General features: G+C 36.9%; 1 protein-coding gene across 1 annotated transcript; it reads left to right on the forward strand.

Moving 5' to 3' along the window:
- Positions 1-24,244, forward strand: CD226 (CD226 molecule). The gene is given in 11 exon segments (XM_088162034.1): positions 1-69; positions 71-321; positions 3,570-3,574; positions 14,591-14,818; positions 22,033-22,077; positions 22,080-22,144; positions 22,229-22,242; positions 22,980-23,025; positions 23,787-23,791; positions 24,128-24,180; positions 24,183-24,244. Coding segments are annotated over 11 exon segments (843 nt in total).
- Positions 24,245-24,458: the final 214 nt, after the last annotated feature.

Raw genomic sequence — 24,458 nt, forward strand, 5'->3', positions numbered from 1 at the left:
ATGGAAGCATAGTTTGCAGATTCATCTGCAAAGCTTTCTGAGAAAGTGGAACTGCAGTGCACACATCCAAAAAAAAAAAGCTGTGATAATCCAGACATCCTGGATGCAACTTAATGTAACTCATAAGGAAAATACAGCTGTCTTGCATCCAGTTTATGGCACACATACCAAAGGCAAATACAATAGAAAAATTTAATTTGAAAGTAGTCCTTATCCTTCATCATGAGCACTTCAAAAGATGATGGTGTCCATTATAAATAGCATTTTCTGCATTATAACTAACCCAGATGGAATTTTGAAAAAGGTAAGAGAAATTACTCAGTCAGAGTAATAGAAATTACTCAGGTCACCATTTTTAAAAAATTTCAGACATTTGCATGACAGAAATCTGTGCCAATTCAGGGAGCATCTGGCATTGCAACTTTTTCTTTAAAAGAAAACTTTTTTAAAAACAGAAAAGAGAAGAAGGAGAGAAAAAGTTCTAGCTATGCCCACGTACTTTCTGTGTAGCTGTCCATGTATTTTCCAAAAACTCTGTTATTACCTGAGCACTCAGACCATTTGGTTTCCCTTTCAGCCCCATGATTAAGAGAAGAAAGAACTCTTTTCTAGTAATTTTCTAAGCATGCCTATTCAACATGGGTCAACTGAAAACTGAAAACTTAGAAGATTCATTATGTACATATGACAGAATAGCCTTCAAAAGATAAGCAGCAGTTGTTCATATTGTTTTGTTGATTTGTTAGTCTCAGTGTAGAAAGATTATACTCCTCTTTCCCATTCTCCAGAACTAAAAAAAAGATGCCAAACAACATTTGATTTTATTTCCCATCTAGGAAATAAAAAATCAAAAGGAAATATCAGTTCCTAGCATTTAAAAGATAGGCAAAACAGATTTCTTATTTGATTCAATCCTCTCTGACTTCTGGCAGTGCAAAGCCCTCATTCACAATGGGTTCTTTCTCTATATAATTCTGAAAGTCAGATGCAGTAGGGATCTGGAAGCTCATTTAGTCCTTTTTCTAGCCAAGGCAGCACTGAGACCAGCTGTTTGTTCCTGGATGTCTCTGCTAGAGTTAATTTTAAATGATGCAAGAAATAAGGCAGTCACCTGCCTGTGGGGTGTTCCCCTTCAGTCCAACACGTCTATTAGGCAATCACCTTAAAGATTTGAGTACCCTGTAAAGCACTCAAAAAGTGGATTTGGTACCAGAGGCAAGTTTTTTTAAATGATTTGTAAGGTTCAGTATTCTCAGCATGTGGGATTTCTCTCTTGGTTTGAGCACACTAAAAATGAAACCTTAATCAACAGCAAACCCCTCATGTTTCAAGTATGCCTATTGAAATCAGTTACAAAGGTAGATAATAATTTTAAATAGAAATTAATCCTTTTCCATTTAAATAATCAAGATTTCTGAGAACAATCCTGTTCAGCTACTGGTAGATATGTATAAAATAATCTGATCTGAGGAGAATGACATGTACCACCAGTAAAGATAAATACTACAGCTTTAATCTACACTGCAAATTAAATGTTATTAAAACCAGACTCTAGAGAACATATTTATTTACAAAGTAGTCATAGTAGAACTGTTGTTAGTTAGGCTTTATCTTACTTTACCAGTAACTTTGTCAGTACCAAGTATTTTAACTCCTGGATGATATATTGCTGTGATTAAATAAACTTCAAATTCACGTCCATGTAGACAATATTTTAGCTTGCTGCTGACACCAGATACATATGTTTTCTTGTCTTCCAAACTGTAAAATTAGGACATTGATGTTCATCTTTAAAGTGTTGTTTTGGTTTTTTTTCTGCACCAGGGTAAGAGTATTGAGAAAGTTGAATGTTAGTCTCATACTTTACTGTATGTGGATCTTGTTCTAAAAGATTCACATAAAAAATAATTGGGGCCCTAGTATATTAAATGCTTTTTAAGGTACCTTTTTTTGATGGAATAAAGAAATCTGGCCAATATGCTAGAATGATCACTTTAGAGGTAATTAAACTTTTTTTCTAATTACAGCGTGGGGTTTTTTGTTAGGATTTATAAGTTATTGATTCCCAATAGACATTACTTTTCTAAAACCATTAATTTATCTACAGTCCCTCAGACAAATAAACAACTCACTGCAAAATCCATTTCTTCTTCTTCAGTTAATCAACAAAAATTCAATAGACTAATTCTTTTTCTTGTGATTTGCGTGGTGTCTAATGCTTTGTAATTCATGCTTTTAAGTTTTAAATATTGATTGGCTGAGCTAAAGATATGAAGTGTGTGCCTGTAAATGCATGCAACTTTGTGGACACGTTTTAAAATGAAACTTAAGCTTGCTCTGTGAATTGGCACAGTGAAGTTAAGTAGGTATTATTAAAGTTTTTGTGTCAATCAAAACTGAAGCCTGATTTATAATTTAAATCACGCCACCAAGGCATTGAAAATTGTCAGGATTTCTCTATAATGACCTGTTACTGTTGGACACAGAGACATTCCTGCACCAACTTAAGCAGGTAACTATGCCATTGAGGAATCTGCAGTGCATACTTCAATGAAAGCTGACAGCAGAATATAGATGTAGAATACATGATTGGCTTTCAAAATTTCCATTGAAAAGAAATAGCAGAAATAAATGGAAATAATGCCATATGGCATTATGCTCGTGATGGAGATTTCTTAACTAGACTAAATGTGAAATGTTCTTCGCATGTCAATCATATCTGCTTGCATTTACATAAATTTGAATAAAGTATCTTGGACTAACTTTTGCTGTCTTGCAAAACAATGAATGTTTCTGCACTCAATCTGTTCAAAGTTGTTTTAATGCTTCATTCCTGGTAATCAACAGAGGTCGTGAGTCTGATTCTACTTTCCCATGTGCTTTATATAATTTTTAAAAGTTTGAATACAAAGTGAATAAATTTAGTGTGATTCTGATCTATATGGTTTGAATCCTTGAGTGGTGATCCTTAATGAGTAAAGATTTCAAGTCTAATGGTGACAGCAGCATCACTAGATCCAGAAATTCAAGTGCTTACAAAACCCTGACACTACCAAGATCAAGATGTTAAAAAAGCTGGGGATCATGGCTAGCTTTTTAAAACAAAAACAGAAAGAGAAGAAAGACATCAGGTGTTTGGAAAACATTAAGCATATTTTTCTTAGTATTTTGACAATATCTCTATTTTCCTTTTTCTTAAAGCTGTCTTTATAAAAAGAATGTCCATGGTGGTTGCACTCTTTCATATGTGATAAAGATGCTATTGAGTGAATAAGAGATCACAACATATTTATAGTGTCTGAGGTGTCAAAATAATAGTGGAGAAACTCTATTTAGGACTCTTATTGTAACTCAGTCTCTAGTCACAGAACAGCAATTCTCCTCACCATGGTCTGGGTGGGGTGAACACAGTTCTTTTTCAACCGGACACAAAAGTGAGGAAAAAAAAAGATTATGGCTGTGCTGGAATAAGAACCTGACATCCTAGGAGACACACGAGACCATAACTCTCATTACAGAGATCTTCTCTTGGTGTACTGTCCTCCTTGTTGGCTTATGGAAGACCCTAGAACTGGTGATAAATCACCACTTATATAAAATTTTTGATGCAGTCATTCTAGTCATTGATTTTTTTTTTTTTTTTTTTTACTAGATGTAGTCTTAACTTAGTCCTCTTAGTCTGTGATTTATCAGAATATATAATAAAAATCTTAGACATATATTGTTCCTTTTGCCATGAATTTTGGCTGAAGGTTTCATATGGTATTTGTGAAAAAGTTGAGAGAGAGCTCTTGCAGACTGCACAGTTAGTCATGATTTCTTTATGGGCAGTGACTGAAACAGTTACTGAAGCAGACTGGCAGAAAAGAAATAATATTCAGGACATTATATCAGAAACTTCACATGTTATGTAGCTACAGGATATTCTTACATGTGGGTGCAGTGCTGGAATTCTGCACCATAATTACGAGGAACTTGAGAGTTCGTGCTGCCTCTTTTACACATGAATGTATGGGTAAAGAACACTCTAGTTATCCCACAGGAAGATACTTGCCAGCTGGGTGAATCTAAGGCTTCGTTTTTTTTTCTTCCTGCAGAGTGAGCACATATCCAACAGTTTTCAGAACTGAATTCAAGGGACTTTTTTCTTATCCTCAATGTTCCCACATTTTATGAGTCACAAATTCTCCTGCACTAAGCAGACAAAACTCATACTTTCAGAGAAAAATTCTTTACATTTTTTCTAAGATACACCGATTATGTAAGAATCTTTATTCCATCATTCTTAATGAACAGCTTAAGAGTGATCTGTAGTTTCTTATGTACAATGCTTAGGTATGTATGTCTGCAGACTGCTTTTAAGTTCAGTATAAAATGTGAGGAGCAGAGATTGAGGTCGCTATTAATAGAAGAAGCATTAGAATTGGAGATGTCGCACAGGAATCATTGATCATTGAAAAGATGTTAATTCATGAACTTGCTCACTGGAAGAAAACGTATTTGAAGATGCAGGTTTTGAAACTTTAATTTCAAATAGAAAAGTGAGAGAGAGCAGTGCACTGGGACTATCCATTGGACAGGGCTGTATAGAGGTGCACCTTATACTTTTAATCCCAGGTGTCCCTCAAAACACATTGAACAATTGTGACATTTCACCAATTACCAGCCATGTATCTAATAGCAGCAAAGCAGCAACTGGAATTCCTGCAATCCTTCTTTCTTTTGCTTTAAACTATTACCTTTTGCAAAGAAATGTGTACAGAGAAAGGATATGCTTATAGTCTTTAGCACATGGAAAGAAAAATTGAATTACTTTAATTTATATAGGTGTTGGAAGAAGTATTGGGAAAATTCCTTTTTTCTTCATAAGATGTGCATTGTCTTTTTCTGGTTTGTCTGGGTATTTGTTTATATTTGGCCACTTGAGGTATGGATGCATTTATTTATTTCATCCTTTTCCAGACCTGTCTTTAGTCCTTTGGCTCTTTTCTGTTCTGTTAAAGCCATCAGTTACAAAAGTTACTCATCTGTGATGGGATTTTTTAAAAGTCTGAATAAAGTATCAACTTGCAGAAGAAGAGTTTAAGGAATTATTCTGGCCAGGAAATTGAGGTTTTGTCATGTCATCTACATATCTGCCTTAAAGTTCTTAGTCTGTTGTTTCTCAGCTGTACTTGACTCCATGGAGCATTACGATGAGGGTATATACACAGAAAAGCTAAGACAAGATCAACCAACAAATATTGGGTGAAAAATGTGATTTCCATTAATATCTGTACATCTAGAACTTAAGACTTCTCAAATCAAAAATGTATTCCTGTTTTGTTCCCAATCTGGCAAAATAAATTTGTGATAATTTAGATGCAAAATGTCTTCCAGGGCTCTGTTGAACTTACCGAATATATTTTAAGCTCCTTGTACAGACGCTACACAAAACTTTCTTCCTATTTCACTCTCATATCTGTGATGATACATGATGTACCATTACTACTTGGTTAGAACCTTCTATTGTCATTGCCCATAGTGATATCTTACCCTTTTCTGTCTTGCCCTTATTGAAAGTATGAAGAATTTCTTTGTCAGCTGCTGTTCAGCACAATAATTTTCCCATTTCCAGACCACCGTATTAATGCCTCCTACACAACCACAAACTATCCTCTGACTCATGCTGCATTGAGAAGTACTGATAAGTTCATCTGGCTTCATGTTCTTCACATATCCTTCCAAAGCCACTTAGCCTTATTAATGGTTTGCTCTCTAGGCTGCATTGCTTCAAAATGCAGTAGTCCCTGAATTAAGAGTTTTAAAGTTTTCACTGAAATGTAGTTGAATGTTGATTATTTCAAACTTAACAGAAGAAGAAATTGTTAAATGATTTGTGAAGAGCTTTATGAGGCAGAAAATCAGCTAAAATTAGACCAGAAATCTTAAAATGGATGATGAAAATATTTACAATGCAACTTTTACTTAAAATATAAAATATAATAAACATCATTAGGGAGATCACAAACTGATATTGATCTACTATGTACTCTGCCTTTGCTACAGATCTGGAGAGAAAGTTGAAAGTTTTTAGCAGTGAAGAATTATATGATACATAAACTGTTTAATTAAAAACTGTCCTTTATGGCAAAACAGTGTTGTATGTTTATTTACATTAAAACCAAATTAAGTTATAATTACCAGGAATATATTAGTCCTGTGTTTGTATATTTGCCTTTTCAGAACTGTTAATTTTAACAAGAATTTATATATATTTGGAAAACTCTGTTTATTTTCTCAGGAATTTTATTTCAGTTAGGTGTTAAAATAGTGTTAGGTGTTAAAATAGTGTTAGGTGTTAGTTTGACTTTAAAATTTCCATGCTATGCTCTGAGTAGAATGAGGAAAAATATTATTTTGATGTAATGGCTTTTATATCCACAGTGTGAATTATTCAGTTACATAATTCATTGGGGTTTTTTTTTGTTGGTACTGGGGGCCTGGGTCTCCCCTTTTTTTCTTTTTTTTTCAGTGCTGTAATTGGGAATTATGGGGTTTGGTTGTTCTTTTTTTTTTTTTTTTTAAATTTGTGGGTCAGTTGTTGTTTCTGTGCATCAGTGACAATGGACCATTTTCCCAGGGGATAATATGTTTTGCTAGGAACTCAGAGTAAGAATGAAAGTTCATTAATAGAGTATTTAAATGCCAGGTATACCATGAAGTACTCCCATTTTTTAAATAGAGTGATCAACCTCTTCTGTGATAACAGAGACAGAGCTTTTCTATTCTTGGCTAGTGTGATGATATCCATGCCACTCAGCACTTACTTCTATATTAATGCTCTTCTGCCTGCCAAAAGCAGCACGTTGCATAGCTTTTTTTCAAGTCCCTATTCACCTGAAATAACTTGCTTTCTATTTATCTCTGTCTCAATTTAGAATGTGATTCATAGGTCTACAGTGAAAAATTATCAGACTTTTAGAGCACATAGAAGCAAGAACTAATCCTGAGGGATCTTCATTCTTTGGCTCTTAGATGCTGAGCTCCCCAGAGCCAGAATTATCTCTGTATCTTACACGGTGTCAGCCACATTGTCAGCACCTAATTAGAAAGCAAGAGGACAGAGAGAAGTGAAGATGCCTTTTTCACACTTCTGCTGTGATTATTGACCTGTTAAATGCTGCTTTTCTTACTTTTTATCTTTTATGATGAACTAAAGATTGGATGCCCCTTCAGTATAAAATGCTAAGAGAAACCAAACAAGCCCTGTTGGGAATACAAGAGATATCTCCTCTTCCTTTCTGAAGGAAAAGTTTAGATCAAAAGGAGTTATAGAATTGTGGAAAATTCAGCCTAGAAGAGACGTTCCAAATTCCTCTCATCCATCTCTGCCTTCTGAGGCAGGAGAAGCATATTCTTAATGTGTCCAAGAAATTCTCATGCTGGAAATGCATGCATAAAACTCTTGTGAGGTCATACTACAGCAGGTTGCCAGCCTTAAGGAGATTTTTTTCCCAGTATATCTAACCTAGATATCTCTTGGTTAATAATGACCATATTAATTGTAGTCTAAAAAAAAAAGAGAAAGAAAGTGTCATGTTACCAGCCTTCATTCTTTCTTTTTTTGCCCAGAGAAGTTGTGGATGTCCCATATCTGGAAATTTTCAATGCCAGGTTGGATGGAACTGGATGGGGGTTGGAATTAAACCATCTTTAAGGTCCCTTTCTGCCCAAGACATTTATGATTCTATGCTTCTGTGACACCTCTGCACTAAATAAACACAGTTCTTTCAACTTTTCTTTTCAGTTCATGATTCTAAATTTAATCAGTTCTTGTTCTCATCTCAAATTTCTCCCATTTGTGTAAAACCTTACTTTAATAGGATAAATAGTATGAAGTCATATTCCACCTAAAGGTCTTACCATTGCTAAAGGAAGCAGAAAAATGCCTTCTGTATAAAACTCTCTCTTGACATACATGAGAAAATTTGTCTTTTGGAAACAGACAATGTGATAGCATTTTCGATTTTATTTAGCTAGGAGTCAGAGCATCCAGATCCTTTTATTCATCTCTGGGGAGTTGTTTTTACTCCTTTTTTTTCCTCTTTTCTTCTTTTGAATTCTTATCATTTTGAATGTTCAGTTAGTTACTAAGAATAATGATGCTATTAGGTATTCTTGGTTACTTTGTTTGCATTGGAATGTGCTATGTTAAGGGAAAAAAATGCAACATTCAGTACCCATGAGAACTTCTGTGCTTTTACCAAAGATAAAATTAGAAGGCGTGTTTTATATGTACCATATGAGCATTGGTTTGATGAACATATGTCAGATGGCTGCTATAGCTACTACCTGACCTTTATCTGTTTTGTGATAGCTTGGGGATGACCCTCATGTCTTGTCTGTTCATCTGCTGACACACCCTGCTCTCTGGGGAGACTTGCTGCTGCCAGGGTAGTTTTAGGGAGTTGCAGTGAGACTGCTGAGAATTGCCCTGCTGCTTTTCATACGTGTGTACATATGAAAAAGGTCAGTCCAGGGCACATGGGGCATGATTACATGGTGCTGGAGAGGGTGATCAAGGACATAAGGAGATTAGGTGGTGTCTTCTTCTTGATTCTGCTGAAGAAGAGAAAAGCCCTGGGAAGAGAAGGACAATTCCATGGGCTAGGACTGAGTTTCATGGCTGGTGTCAACAGCAAGTTGCCTTTTATCACCATGGGCTCTCTTTTTGACCAAGGAATGCTAGAAAGAGACAGGATCCACCTGAGTAGAGAGGAGGAAAGCATCCTTGACAACAGACTGGTGAGGGGAGCTGCAACAGGAAAGTAAGATGACAACCTACATGTAAGCAAGGAAATGGACTGGGCTGACAAGCAAAAGGTGTGCAATTATATGAGCAAGAAACTCCTTGAAAACAAGTAAAAAGGGCACAAGGGTGACCATTCCAAATATGCCTACACAAGTAAGGAAATGCTAAGGGGGCACAGTGGAATCTAACTGGTTAAATATTTTTTTTGAGGACAAGTATTCTGCTACCTCTCTAAGCCAAAAATACTTCATCTTCTCAGCTACTCTTCCATAATTTTATGCCACTGCAGCCACCACTTGGAAATTAAATTTAAATAAAATATGGTATTATCTCTACTACCCAAGATAACTGCTGTGATACCCAGTAGTTAAATCCAGATACAAGAGTTTTGTAACTTTGTTTTTTGTTTTTTTGTTTCCCACATTGTAAATGTGATGGATGAAATTTTGAGATAATGCGATTTGGAAATCATCACAGGATGCAATTGCATAGGAAAATAGAAAGTCTACAGTGACATCTTTAAAGTATTCACAATTAAGGAGATAGTTTTGTCTAGGCCAGATGGAATAATATTTTATTTAAGGAAATACAAGTGAACTTAAGGAATGAGCAGAGGCAGATGAAAAGCAGAAGATAAAAGGAATTATAGATTCACATATTTAAACTTCCAAATACTCTAAAGGAAATCACTAACAAGTGATTACTATTTAAGGTCTGGAATGTTCCTATCTGCAAAAGCTTCTGCTGCTGCATATATTTTTAATGATGAACTGTCCTTTCAGCTGGCCTGTAAGACAGGAATATAATTTATAACTTAATAAGGACAAAAAGAAATGGGAAGAAAACTTTTGGTAAAAAAATACTGATGATATATTGATTTCTTATGCTTTCCTACCTGGTACCAAGCTGCATAACAAACTTATCATGAAACAAATTAGATACTTCCTTTTCTCCAATATATTTTCAGCCCATAAAACAATATGTTCAAAGGATCTGAGAAGTGAGACAGCAAATTCCCCATAGTGTATCCTCATGTTTCACTTCTGGGTGTTATATGACTTCTGGGGCTGAACAGCTTGGGTTTGTACCCTACCCATTGCCTTGCACCCGTGGCTTTCAATCTTGAGAAACACTGGTTCCAGTAGTCATCCAGCCTAATTTTTCACACCCCTTCCCTTCCCTTCCCTTCCCTTCCCTTCCCTTCCCTTCCCTTCCCTTCCCTTCCCTTCCCTTCCCTTCCCTTCCCTTCCCTTCCCTTCCCTTCCCTTCCCTTCCCTTCCCTTCCCTTCCCTTCCCTTCCCTTCCCTTCCCTTCCCTTCCCTTCCCTTCCCTTCCCTTCCCATTAGAACCATACTCTTTCTTTCTCCTTCCCTCTCTTTGACTTCTCCCTTTCCTTGCACTCTAGGCAACTAAAGTTCAGCCTGCAGCAGGAAAAAAATCAACAAAGAGTAATCAAATATACACAAACAAACTGGAATTGGCAGGTGAATTACAATTGTGTGCTAAATTTTTAGTGTATAATGCAGAATTAATAACTTGTACACAAAGATTAATCAATTTTTTCGCAATATAATTTAATATATATTGAAAGAGATGTTTTAAGGGTATGGGAGTATAAATACTTTCATTTTAACTTTTATGATCCAAACAGCTGCTATTAGTAAAATGCATTCTTCAAACACAACAGTACTGCTGGTTTCTGGTGTAATTGTAGAACTAGTGTCAGTAACTCATTAAAACTGATAAAAGAGGCAAACCTGTGTTTTTAGAAACTCAGCAAAACCGTGTAGTATGTGCTAACACAGTTGGAAGACATTAGTTTAGGAGCTAAATATAATGCCTTATTTTAGTCTATTCAGGTAGGGTAAAGGTGTCACTCAAAATATTTTCAATTCCAAAAATTTATTTTCTTGGTGAAGAGTTCCAGAGAAAGTTTGTCTTCCTAAAATTTTAAACCTCTTTTTTTGTGTGCATTTATTTTTTTATCACTGCTTATTACAAGCAGAGGAAGAAAACTGTGTTTGTGTGTGGAGCTTCAGCAAACCAAGTGGGACCTGGGAACCTGACTCTGCTGTAGAGCTGAGTTAGCTATGCAGTTTTGGAAAGTTGGCTAAGGTTATCAGTTATTTCTGATAGAAAGCATCACTTTCTAAGGAAATGAAACAATCCCTGAACAGTATCAATTAATTCTATCAGAGGCCAAAAGAACAGAAAAACACCAAAACAAAAACAAAACCCCAAACCCCAAACCAAACCTAAATGAAGTGGACATGAAAAGAAAGGAGAAAATCTGAAAATTTCTACCAATGACCAAACTTTCACACTTTCTTTTTCATAAGAGTTATTTTCACTTCTAAGTGCTTGGAGCAAGAGCTGGAGGGGATGGGAAAATTATACCATTATTTTATTATTCTTTCAAAAGATTTTCTCAGCTTCAAGTATTTCCCTTCTGCAGAATTTTAGTTTAGCTGCTTGAGTTTTTAAATCCTGGAGAGTTCATTTGCATTCTTTTATAGCTCTGTATTCCTGATATTCGCTTTCCAAGAAAAATATTAAAAGATTATACATTTGAAAAATATGAAACCTTGCTTTTTTTTCCTTTAAATACCTAATATCAGATAGATGTAACTACAAAACATGATGGATAACATGCTGCCAAAAGAGGCTGGTGGAGGATAACAAACATATGAGCATTTCCTTACTAAGGAGAGGCCTATGGACCTATCCTGAGCTCTGTCACCTCCTCCTACTTTCTGTTCAGCAAGCAGGATGATGTGCCCATGGGCAGAGCAGACAGCAGTGGCAGTGTCTGGCATGAGCAGCAGGAAGGCAGAGTCTATTTTTATGGGATAGATTTTTATTTAGCATTTCTGGAACGTTCACACGTGGCGTGTCACCGGGAGCTGTGCATGTGCAGGGGTGAAGGTGTGTGGGTGTGCTTTCTTCTCCTGGAAGGGCTCCTCAGAGTGGGAGGTTTTCATCCCACACGTACCAGGCTGAAAGCAAAGAAACTGTGTTTAGAAAGGTGCTAAATAAAGTAAGTGATTGAACAGAGGAGAAGGAGGATGAAAGAACTATGCAGATGCTGCTGTCAAAATAAAATGGGACAATTGCTTAAAACAAAAGCTTGGAATACTTTAGTGTTCTTAGAAGATTTAATTAGAACTACGTAGGCCTGATTTGCCTCTGTTTGTGCCTTATATAATTATAAAAATTGTTCAAGGTACCATATTAATTATAAAAATTGTTCAAGGTACAATTGTAATAAGGGGTGATATTTACATTATTCATCAAGAGTGAAAATACATTAATGTTACTGCACACTTTCAAATAAAATATATATTCAAACAAACAAAGAAACAAATAAAAAGTCATGATGTATGCGTTTGAAAATGGTTACAATAGAATGTTGAGCAGCAAAGAATCTCCAAACTGTTTCTATTGTAATTGGCTGTTTGTACCTTGTTCTCACTAACTAACATCAACATAACATTTATTTTTTGTATACATGCAAATTATACAGTTATATCAAGATTTCTACAAGGAAATTCTTCACTGAATTTGCAAGGCAAACTTAGCTTTGTAATGTACCTGTTATAGTATATAATGTTGTAATATTATATATTATCAAGCAACCGGGATATATTGTTTTGCAAATATAATGCAAGAGTTCACTAATAAATTTCTAGACAGAAGGGATTTTCATCTGTTTGGTGGAAAATGTTTTATCTCAGGGAAGAAGGCCAGTTGTTACAAGGTCCTGTCACTTGGGTCAGGTGGAAATGCTCTGGAAGGTGGGAGGTAGCATCATGGTACACAAAATTCCCTATTAAGCACGTTTACATAGGATAAACACCTGGAGTTCAGGGTGGCATTGTAATGAAACAATCAGGACAGCAAGGATGCACCCAGGAGAAGATGGGGAGATGTCAATGCTCTTGTGGGTAGCAGCAGGGCTTGCTCATAGTGGAAAACCAGACCAAAGACTGCACAATGAAGGGCAAGACTTCTTTGGCAAGAATATGTGGTTTATTGTAAAGCAGGCTGTTGCTGGAAGTTAGTGGTCTGAGGAAAGGATCTGACCTCTAAGAATATGGTGTTCCAGGGAGAGGATGGGTTTCAGTCACTTTTTCATTTACCTCTCTTCCCTAGCAGAACTGAATGAATCTACAGATCTGTATCTGCAAGGTATATAAAAAAATTACCTGATTTAATTTAATGTAGTGAATTTTGAGGGACTGCACTTCAAGGAACCTATTTTGTAAGTGTACAGTCCCATCATAGCAGTCATTCAGTCTAATTTGAATAATACTTACACTTCCATGAGAAAATTCTTGCTGGAATTTGCATGATAACTTAAATTATTATCCAGCCTCGGCAGTCAACCTCAGTAATAGAAATTTAGCTGTCTTTGGCAAGCTGTGTAAGGAGTTAATTAGCTTCACTGTGTTGTACCTTCTGTTTGGTTTAGTGAATTTATCTCTCTTCTGTCCTTGCCTGTCATTAACTTTCAGTCTCCTTGATTGCTGTCTACATGGATCTTCAAGTTCTTCATTAATTATTTTAGGTAAACTCATTAGACACCGTTCCTTTCGTCTTTCTACATTTCAACATTTTAATCATATTTCCAGTCTACAAAGGCAGAGGGAATGTAATTTTTATGTGCTCTATTCTATAAAAAATTGCAGGCTAGACTTTTTGACTCTGTCTTTCATGGAGCCTGAGAGACTCTCTGAAGTTACAGACTCCCTCCCACAAAGGAATCTCCATCCTGTCAACATGAATAGAATCACTTATTCCTAGGGAGCCTACTTACCTTACAGTTGTTGCCACAGATAGAAACAAACACGTCAATAATATATTGTAGTGACTTGTTTTACTTAAAAACATCTAATTTTAAATAAATCTCATTGAGGAACTTGAAAGATTGATCCTTTTACAGTGTAAGAAAAAGAGTGTGATCATTAATCTTTTCCAATATTAAAGTCTTCAACAAGTTGACAGTGCTCATCCTAATTTATGAGATACAGGCATTACAAAGCTGACTTTAGAAATCAAGTGGCTCCGAATGTCAGAGAAATTGACAATCTTTCTATTGCAGACTTTTAAACATTTATTTTTGTAAGTAGTAAACAGTAAATTATACTGCTAAAAATAATAACTCAGGGCAAAGCGATTTCAGTTAAAATGATTTAAGATAAATCTATGGTTTCTATGTGGTTAAAGTCTTCAATTTGCCTGGTAGTCTTCTTTCATACCTCGGATAGACTATCATACAGATTTTTCCCAAGTAGAGTGTGTGAATGGATAAGAATATTTTTTAATTTAGGTGGTGTGAGTTTTGTGAATGGGAGAATTGCAGTTTGTAGGCTGGAATGTCTTTTAACAAAATTTACTAAAGCATGTCCTGAGGGTCACATCAAACCATTTTCTTATTATAACTAGTGTGAAAGAAGAACAAGATTACACCAAGTTTAATTAGATTGGCCCCATAATTTATGCTGCTGAATATTTGCTGAAACTGTTAATAGAACAGTCATCTACTCAAAGTTTACAGAAATAGCCTTCTTGCAATGTCATCACAGACTCGCAGTTCCAGAAAGACTGCTTTGTCTAAATGTGCACAAAAAATGAAGTCATAGATAGGTATAAATTATATTTTTCAGCATTTCAAATGATTTCAATATCATTCAGCTGTAAGTCAATTTCATTAATATTTGCTGTACTGGAACTGTGGATACTAAACTTCCCTTAAATGAATTATTAGCAGATTTTTGCTGTTTTTTTTTTAAACAGATGCTTTTGAAGTGTCTGAAAAACAAAATAATCCCATGTTTACCAAGCCAGGAGGAAATGTTGCTTTTACTTGCCCTTATAAAATTGGAGATTCAGTACAATGAGTGATGTGAGAAAGGATTAAAGCAGATTGGGTAGATATTGTAATTCTGTGCAACTCATCAGGAAAGCAAAGCTTTGGTTCAGATTTCAAAGAATGTCCACCAGTGGATTGTTCTGATCAGGAAAATTCCAGGATTTTCCCTTAAAATGCTGCAGCTTCTGACTTTGTGGTGTACTTCTGTGTAGCTGCTATATGATGAGTGTTACTATGGCTGGTCAGTAAAGGAGAAAATGGTAAATGTTTTCAAAATAGGTCCTTCTGAGGCATTAGTACTTTTACCCAAATAAAATAACTCTTCAGTAACAAGCGAGGATTTATTTAAATGCCACATTACAATTAGCAGCATGCAAAAGATAGCAAAGTTAACAATAAATCTTGTTTTCTCAAAAAATAAGCTAGGTTTAAGCTTGTCTGATCTCATTATTTTTATGAGAAACTGGTTTGATATTAACAATCACAGAATAGAATAGAATAGAATTATGGAATTATTTAGACTGGAAAAGATCTCCAGGATCATGAAGCCCAACTTTTGACTGGGCACCACCTTGTCAACTAAATAATTCCTTTTGTTTCTTGAACACTTCCAGGTCAGTGGCTCCACTCCTGCCTGGGCAGAGCCTTTCAATGACTGGCCACCTTTTCCTCATGTCCACCCACAGCGTCTCCTGGTGAAGCTTGAGGAAGTCTCTTGTCCTGTCACTGGGTGCCTGGGAAAAGAGACCAACCCCCACCTGGCTACAACCTTTTCAGGTGATTGTAGGGAGTGATAAGGTCTCCTCTGATCCTCCTTTTCTCCAGGCTAAACAACCCCAGCTCCTTCAGCTGCTCCTCATATGACTTACAAGAAGGAGATGCTTTGGAAGGGGAGTGGCTGCCTGAGTTTGCAGGAAGAGGTGGGCATTCTCCCAAAGACAGCACGAGGAGAATTCTCTGTAAGTGCATTTTACTGCAGGGCCTTAGGGATGAGACCTGTCCTCCAACAGAGGCAAAGAGCACACTCACAGTAGTATTTGTAATGTAGAAATTTGTAAACTGGGCTCCACCTTATTCAGGTAAGGGGTTCCTCATGGAGCGCTGAGAAGCTCTCTGGGTTTTGCTGTTATCATCACAGATTGTTTATAATGAGAGCTACATGCCCAAACAAATAGACACTTGAAGTTTCTGAAACTCTGGGTTGAATTCCACCTTTACCTCTATTTTCTGTAATGACTTGGGAAAAAAAAAAGAAGAAAAAAAAAAAAAAGACAAAAAAAAAGAGACTTGGTTTTGCTTCTTCTCTGTAGAATGCATTTTGAAGACCTAATCCTTGCACCACCCCAGATCTTCTTCTGTTGTAGCATTCAGTCCAGCTTTCATTGCTCTGCCCTTGTTCCTGGTGATACATGAGTGTTTGGCAGTGCTGTGGAATGGTCTAAAACTCCAGAATATGTTTAAACCGTGATATGGTTAATTGAGAAGTGGAGAATGTGCTTGGTGATCTGCTTTACTTTGAATACTTGACCACAAAAATCCATGAAAATGAGCAGGATGTGATAAAAATACAGGAAACAGGATAAAAAGCCCTCACAGCTGACAATTTTAAACATTCAAATTTTGAAATCTTGACTGTATTGACATAATCAAGCATGTCTTAATTGTGGAGAAATAGAAATATTTCCTTCTTACTCCCAAGTGCAGTGCTTCTAACACCAAAATGAGAACATATAGTTGCAAAAAATAAAGTAGCTTTCAGAATGATCGGCTCTACCTATACAAAATATTTCTTCTCCAAAAGAAGAGTTTTGTTTCCATGCTTCTTTTGCTCTTGAAACAAATTCAATTTATGACTTTTAGCCCTGGCAATGGCAGCATAGTTGTGGCTGTTCATTGGAGAAGAAAAATATGAAAACATTGAAGAACATGAAGTACAGGATGATTCAGAAAACACTCCACTATATCCCTTTTAAGCCCTCGCCTTGTATTAAGTGCATTTGGTTGAGTTTTCATTAATTTCAAAGAAAATAAAATATCAAGGATTTCTCTATTATTTCTCTTCAACATATGGAACTTTTTCATAACACACAATTAATATTTCTGGAGTGATATGGAAAAACAGTAAGTGGAGAGAAACAGCAGGGCGGGCATCAGCTCCCACTGCACCCTGTGGCACAGACAGTGAAGTCTCTCACAAACTCAGGAGTGACTTACTCTGCTTGATCCAACAGTTGTGGCTAGAATAAACAAGCTGCTGCCAGAAACTTGCTGCACTATTTTTTTGTGTGTGTGTATGTATGTTCTACCAGTTCAGTCATGTCATTTTCTTTGGCTTAGCATTACAGCTAAGCCACGCTCCAGCTTGGATTTTCTACCAAACTCTTCCAACGCTTTAAGCCTGTTGGTGTGATTCTGCATGGGTGAAGTGATTCTTCTCGCCTTGCCCAGTTCCAGAGTTATTTTGAAATACTGAGTCTAGAAGGTGGGAGGAGAGGAGGAGAGCTGATGTTTAGGTTTTAGGTTGAGAGAGTAAGAGAAAAGATAAGAACCCCCTTTTTAAAAAATTATATATTTTTATTCGTTTATTTTTTAAGCTGTTGCTGAGAGCACCTCAAGAACTTTTGAAGAGGAGAACTCTTGGGTGAAAGGCTGTATTAAGAGCACATGATTATTTTCAGAAGAGGTAACAGTCCAAAAACTGCTGATACTGGGAGGTGGTATGGTAGAAAGAAGCAGCTTGCTTCTTGTCTAGAGGTGAATATATTTTTGCAAAGAAAACCAGCATGGAATCCTTGTTCAAAAAAAAGGGAGAGAGGAAGGAATAGATAGATATTCAAGCATCATGAAAACAGTTTTTGTAGTTGTATCAGTAAAAGTCAGCATGCTGCTTTTAATGCTTTTCAATGCTAGTAAAAATTAAACCATGAGACTAATTCAGTATCACTAAGTTTATCCACTCTATCTCACTAAATATTGTGACTGTTGTTTCCTAGAAACAGGAATTTACAGGTTAAATTGGACTTCTGCAAATGTTTTTTGACCTCAAAACCTGGAACATATAAAGCAGTGTATTTGTAAAGTAGTGCAGTTCTTGTTGGATGACTCTTACAGAAATAGCCGAATATTCCATTGTGTTCAAGAGATTTTGGATAAATTTCTGATGTGTTCTTCACCATATCTCTCCTTCTAAAAATTCTATCAGTACAGAGATCAGTCGTGACACCAGATTCCACAACTAAACACATTTTCTGTGCTTTTCTTACCATGCTTTTTTCTTTGAGACAGTTTTGAAGAAAGGAAGCAGATTTGAAATTCACATATTCTTTTGGTAGATGATTGAGAAAGAATGAGACGTGTCATATGAAAAGATGGAAATATTATCAGGGCTGAAAAAGAAGCACTTATTGCCTCCTGAAGACACAGACATTTTTAGAGATTTAATAATTTTTTTCTTGCTTTAGCAGAAATCAGGGTAGCAAGTTCTCTTAGGCAAAGTAAAACAGAAACATGTTTTTGTGTGGTCCCACTAGATCTGAAAAACAGGTCAGTGGTTGTATTGACATGCATGTTTAGGGGGTCAGAGTAATCTTACAGTTTTTACTAGACCTTTCACTAGCTTTGTTGCACTCCTCTGGACACATTCAAATACCTCCACCTACTTCTAAATTTGTGGGGTCCAGACCTACACATAGTGCTCAGGGTGAGATCACGCCATGGCTGAATAGAGCAGGTTAACCTTCATTAGCATCCAGAGGAAAAGCAGGGAAGTACTTGTACAGTTGCTGAGGGTTATCATACATTCCTTGAGAGCTGGAAGGAGGCAGCAGTGCTTCTGGGCCATGGGAAGCAGACAGAAAAGAAGAATTGCAGTAAGGGAGTGAGGAGAACCAGGACAGGAGTGAAATTAGATTCCTTCTTCCTTCATGAAGTCATTCAGTATGAGCACAAGGTATCAAACCACCTCTGTGGGTCTCCACTCAACCAAACACCATTCCCTGGGCTGGAATGCATTCATGCTGGACCTCTGCCTTTCAGCTATGGGGTAAACTATTTCAGTGATACCCAGTTAGGATACCATACATGCCAGTCCAACAAGGCATGTGGCAAAATACATGAAGGTCTTGACAGAGCAGTTCAAATCTCTTGCTAAAACAACTCTCTGGCCCATCAGTGCTTCCTCCTCAAAACCAAAGTCGGTGCACTGAAGGTTGAAAAGTGTCCTGCAAAAAAAATTTCCCAAACTTACAGAGAAATACTAATACTTAACAGAAATCGCACTGATGCCAAAAATATACTTAATAACCTCCTGTCAGCATAACACCTTTGTCGAGAACATAAGAACTAAAGAGACACATGACAAGCCTCTGACATGTTTCTGCAAAATCTTGACTGGGATGTTAAAGTCAGTAATTACAAAAGGTTTTGTATAGTTAAAGAAAACAAATGCCTAAGGGACGTTTTGCTCACTTCAAATGAGAAAAGGCATACAGACTTTCAGTTGTTGTTAGTTAAAAGAAAAATAATAAAATTATTTTTCTAATCCATATTTAATTGCCAGTTGATAATCTCAGCTCTCAAACACACTAACTCAGAGATTATTATCTTGACCTAATAAAACTGAAGGTGAAACTTCAGAAAAAGAGAAATGAAGTTTGGAGCAGTTAAACTGAAGGGTGAGGATGCTGCTGAAATCTGCAAATCTATCCAGATTCACCCATCCTTGATGATAATCAAATATAAGATTTTAATTTTTTTTCCCTTGTTACTTTTAGGGTTCTTTTTGTTGTTATATTTCTGGAAGTACTCACTTGCACAGACAACGACTTTCTCTGGTGGGTAGCATAACAGCTGGTAAAAAAAGACATTATAATTTTTCCTGAATTTGGAGGTAAGTATATGCACCATCTTGTCATTTAAAGTACATAGGAGCTGAAAACATTCTGGCAGTAGAGTGATTTCATACGCAGTTATAACAGAAAAGGTGTTGGTTTATGTTATCAGGCAGCCTTCTCTAGAGTGTCATCTACCTTCACCAATATAAACTTCTGAGAGAATTTTCTTCTTTTTTCTTTCCAGCAATATAGCATTGGATTCAAGGATAAGACTCTTCTGTAATCAGTATTTTTTGTTATCCTTTCCAATGAACACATTAATACTAAAGAGGTGTACCTGAGCAAGTCTCAGGTGGGATTTGGGACAGCCAGATGAGAAGATGCAAACCATTTTGATTGCAGAGAGGAAAGCCATCTGGAGGTGGCTCAGCAGCTGGTTAGCTGGGATTACTGCCATTAGTGACACTGATTGCTTTCCTTTGCTTGTGAATTAAGCACATTGTTGTCTACCCCAATGGAAGCCTTTGGGGCAGCTGTGGTTTCATTGTAGAGTGAGCAGAACATTAGAGGGAGTACCCCTGAAGACAGATTCACCAATGAATAGCTGAGAACTTGAGCTGTGGATTACCTGTGTGACTTTGATAATATTACTTCTGTTCTTCCCTCCAACGCTTTTCACCTAAAAAAATAGCTATTACCTCACACAGACTTGAGCACTATAAGAATAAATCGGCTTATACCTTGAAGCCATTTTCTTGTCTGTCTCTACCTTTAGTTATTACTGGTTTTTCTTTAGTTTCATTTGAAGATATGATTCCATTCCAAAGAAATCAATGCACTTCAAGCAAAGTTACTATAAGTTTAACTTTTCCTGCCTAGGTAGCATTTTTCAAAGAAAGCCTTTTTGCTTAGGCTAGAACAAATGCGGCAGATTTCCTGACGTCCATCATCAAGGCAGGTACAATACTAGGTGATTAAAAAAAGGAGATGATAATGGGAGAAATTTTTGTGATTTTTTTTTTTTGTTAAAACCAGAACAGATTTCTTTTTGAATTGCAGCAGAAACTAACTGATTCCATTGTGTGCAGTACTGAACAGAAAATCTCTTGAGCATTGAAATGATCTTCCTGGTACTATGAAAAATAACTTGCTGCCCATGGAAATCTTGAATGATTGTTTGGTATTTCCTATGGGACAACATTTACAATCACAGAACCACAGGGTCTGCTTGGAAGAGACCACGGGAGGTCATCTGGTTCAACCTCCCTGCTCAAGGAGGGTCATTGTGGAGCACATGGCACAGGATAGTGTCCAGATGGTTCTTGAATATCTCCAGTGAGGCCGACTCTACACCTCCTCTGAGCAATCTGTCCCAGTGCTTGGGCACTCACACAGTAAAGAAGTTCTTCCTCATATTCAGATGGATCCTCCTGTGCATCAGTTTCTGCCCATTGCCTCTTGTCCTATTGCTTGGCACCGTGGAGAAAAGCCTGGATTCATTAATCTTCTTGGCACCCTCTCTTCAGGTACTTATGGACTTACAGGTTGGACTTGGTGATCTCAAAGGTTTTTCCCAGCCTAGCTGATTCTGTGATTCTGTGACATTGATGATGTCTCCTCTCAGTCATCTCTTCTCGAGGCTGAACAGGCCCAGCTGCCTCAGCCTTTCCTCATAAAATCTCTCCAGCTCCTCGATCATCTTTGTTACCCTCCACTGGACCCACTCAGGGGCTCCAGGAGCTCCCTGACTCTCTTGCACTGAGGAGCCCAGAACTGGACACAGCTCTCCAGATGTGGCCTCACAAAGGCTGAGTAGAGGGGTGGGATCACCTCCCTCCACCTGCAGGCAATGCTGCTCCCAATGCACCCCAGGATCCCACTTGCCTTCTTGGCCACCAGGGCACACTGCCAGCTCATGGACAGCTTGTTGTCCACCAGGACCCCCAGGTCCTTCTCTGCAGAGCTGCTTTCCAGCAGATCAGCCCCAGCCTGCACTGCTGTGTTGGGTTATTTCTCTCCAGGTGCAGGACTCTGCATTTGACCTTGTTGAATTTCAGACACTTCCTTGCCCATCTCTCCAACCCACTGAGGTCCTTCTGAAGGGCAGCTTTCAGACAGCCCACTGGGGTGTTGGCCACTTCTCACAGCTTTGTGTTAGCCAAGAACATTAATTTAAGCAGACTGAGAACTTTTATTAACCATACATTGAGTCACTTCTGTATGGACTGCTTTCTCATAAGGGGAGGAAGGAGATAGAAAAGGATTATACAAAGCACAGCTATTTTTTTTTCACACTGCTGTGCTGTTCTCACTCACCTTTGGTCATCCCAGTCAAAACTTTGTTAAGAGCTGGTTCAGCATAATAAAGGCTTTTTAGAAATGAGGAAATTGCTATAAAGTTTGAATATTGAGCATGAGCTGTCATGGAATAATGTCTTTATGCAATTGATTTTTCAGCTTAGTTTGTCATAAAAAGTTCATGCTGATTTATATTTTTACAAATACCAATTGTATTTATTGCAATAATATTTTAGCAACTTGGGATCACAAATGGTTTATTACCTACATAGCTGAAGGGATTTTTCTGCTGTTTTGGTGTTAGATTTTCTACTGATCTTCTGCATCACCTCTGCTCATCACAAAAAAGTGAGTAACAAATCAATTTGCATAATATACAGAAGCAGGTAAGGATGGATGTGTTAACAGCTCATCCTACTATCCCCCTCAGAGAAAAAAAAAAAAAAGTATACATAAATAAATTTAATTTTCTCACCAAAATTTTAAACTTGAAAAAAAACTATCTGTTCTACAGCCTATGGAAACGTGACATTTTCGGGTTTTTTCCCATTTTTTTCACATTGGGAAAACAAATGGCTCACTCAAGTTCCTTTGACAACTAAATGCTTACTATGGTATTAGCTGAAACAACAGGTTAAGGGTGATTTGTCAGGAATCACATCAAGCTAGGAATTCCTATTCCTATTTTGTGCACAGAGGACAGGTGACATCTTGAAGTTTTCTATATCTTGTAGGACTTTTTGTCCTTTGATTTTGTACTCCAGATTTACAGCTGTATCCAAAGCAATAGTTTAAACCACTATCTAAGTTTGCTGTATTCCCTGCCAAATATCTCTAGTGGTCTGATTGAGAACGTCTCTTCTTCCAAAGAAAAAAAAATAGTGACAAGAAAATATATTCCTTCCCCTACCACAATATACGAGGCTGCTGGAATTTTGGACAACATATTTGTATTTCCCTGAATCAAAGGGACTTTTCATGCTTTTACAAGACAGTACTAATCTCATGCATGTTGCAGTTTGCAAGTCTACTTGGATTTTTATTGTATTTATTGGTTTCAGTGGGAAAGTAAGCAATATCAGCATTATATTGGAATTAGATATTTTAGACTATAATATCATGTAAGATGCAGTTTCCTGCACTATGTTTCTGACTAAATGTATGTCTTCAGAAAGAAGTAGAGGATCACAGAGGCTTTATCAAAAGCTTTGTATTCTATTCAGACCTGGGTAAGATCACCTGTTGAGATGAAGCTTACTCATAGTTTGTACTGTATATTTATTAAGATCTTCTCTTCTGTGTCTAGTCTTTATCCCCCAATCTTACAGTCTAATTTTAAACTATATAGACAGGAAAATTTGAAAATTTTAAAATATTATTACTACTATTCATTATTTTTGGATTAATATCCTTTAATGCTTTACAGCTACACTGAGAGACTGCTCTGTGCCATATTATTAACAATTACCTCTATTGATTTGATAGCTTTTTTATTATTTGTGTCTTTGTTAATGTCTTTTTTTCCTCAAGTCACCACTTGCAAAACTGAGGCAAAAAAATTATATTCTATGATACTCTTTGTCTTATCTGTTTTTTCCAGTTCAGCTTCACAACAATTCTTCAGGATAGCTGTTTCAGTGCATCTCTCTTTTTTTTTTTTTTTTTTTTTTTGTATTGTAACTGTCCATGAGATCTCATTCCTGTACGATTCAGTGATAAGCTCCACTGTCAATATGTCCTCATAAAGCCGATTTTTTCTCTAATTCTGGCTGTTGGGTCACTGTTTGTACCAGGATGAAGCTCTTTCTAGAGTGGCCATAGGCTAAGGACCAGCCTTTGCTTCAGAAACCACCTTTCCTCTATACTGGTTCACCCAGGCACTGTAACATTAAGTTGTCTTAATGAAATGACTATTCTTAGCATAGACAATAGCTTCAGAATAATTCATGTTTTAAGATGAATGTAGAAGAGACTGCATCAGTATCTGAAGAATGTGTGTGACGGGAAGGGGGCATTTCACTTTATCAGGGGCACTTTATCAGGAGCCAGATCTAAGACAGCTGGGAAACATATTCAAGCTGCAACTTCTTTTTTTTCATATGACTTGAATCTGAAATGTGTTCACAGAAAACGAGAAGACAAAACCCCATTTTTATTGACTGTTTCATGCTTCTCAATAATAAATCAGCATTTGAAGAAAAATTTTTCTGCTTTTTCAAAGCGGTAGCTGCTTTGAGAGAAGTCCTTCAACTTTTTTTTTTTCCTTTTAATATTCTTCTAGCCTCCTTCTAACAGTTATGGAAGATCCCATTTTCATGGCATACACAGCAGAGAAAGAAGAGGAGAAGAATCATTACTCTGGCAGACAGAGGAGATTTATGTCAACTGCAAAACGTCTCACACAAACACAAGAAAAGACTATTAGGTTCTTTCTTAAGAATGAAGTAATCAAAGCACAGGCCTTTTGTTTGCAGCACAGACTTTATTTTCTCTGTGCTGGCAAGACATGGAAGGTCAAACTGGCTGTGTTGGGCACGGCCTGGGCTGCTTTGGCAGGACAGTGATGTGATCCCAGATGTCCTGGTGCTGTATTGGAGCCTGCAGAGTTACCTTATCCCTTAATTCATATGCAGGATTAGAGACTATTTGTCCTTCTGCAATT

The sequence above is a fragment of the Sturnus vulgaris genome, chromosome 1, assembly GCF_052056855.1.
Source record: "Sturnus vulgaris isolate bStuVul1 chromosome 1, bStuVul1.hap1, whole genome shotgun sequence".
Classification (NCBI taxonomy): domain Eukaryota; kingdom Metazoa; phylum Chordata; class Aves; order Passeriformes; family Sturnidae; genus Sturnus; species Sturnus vulgaris.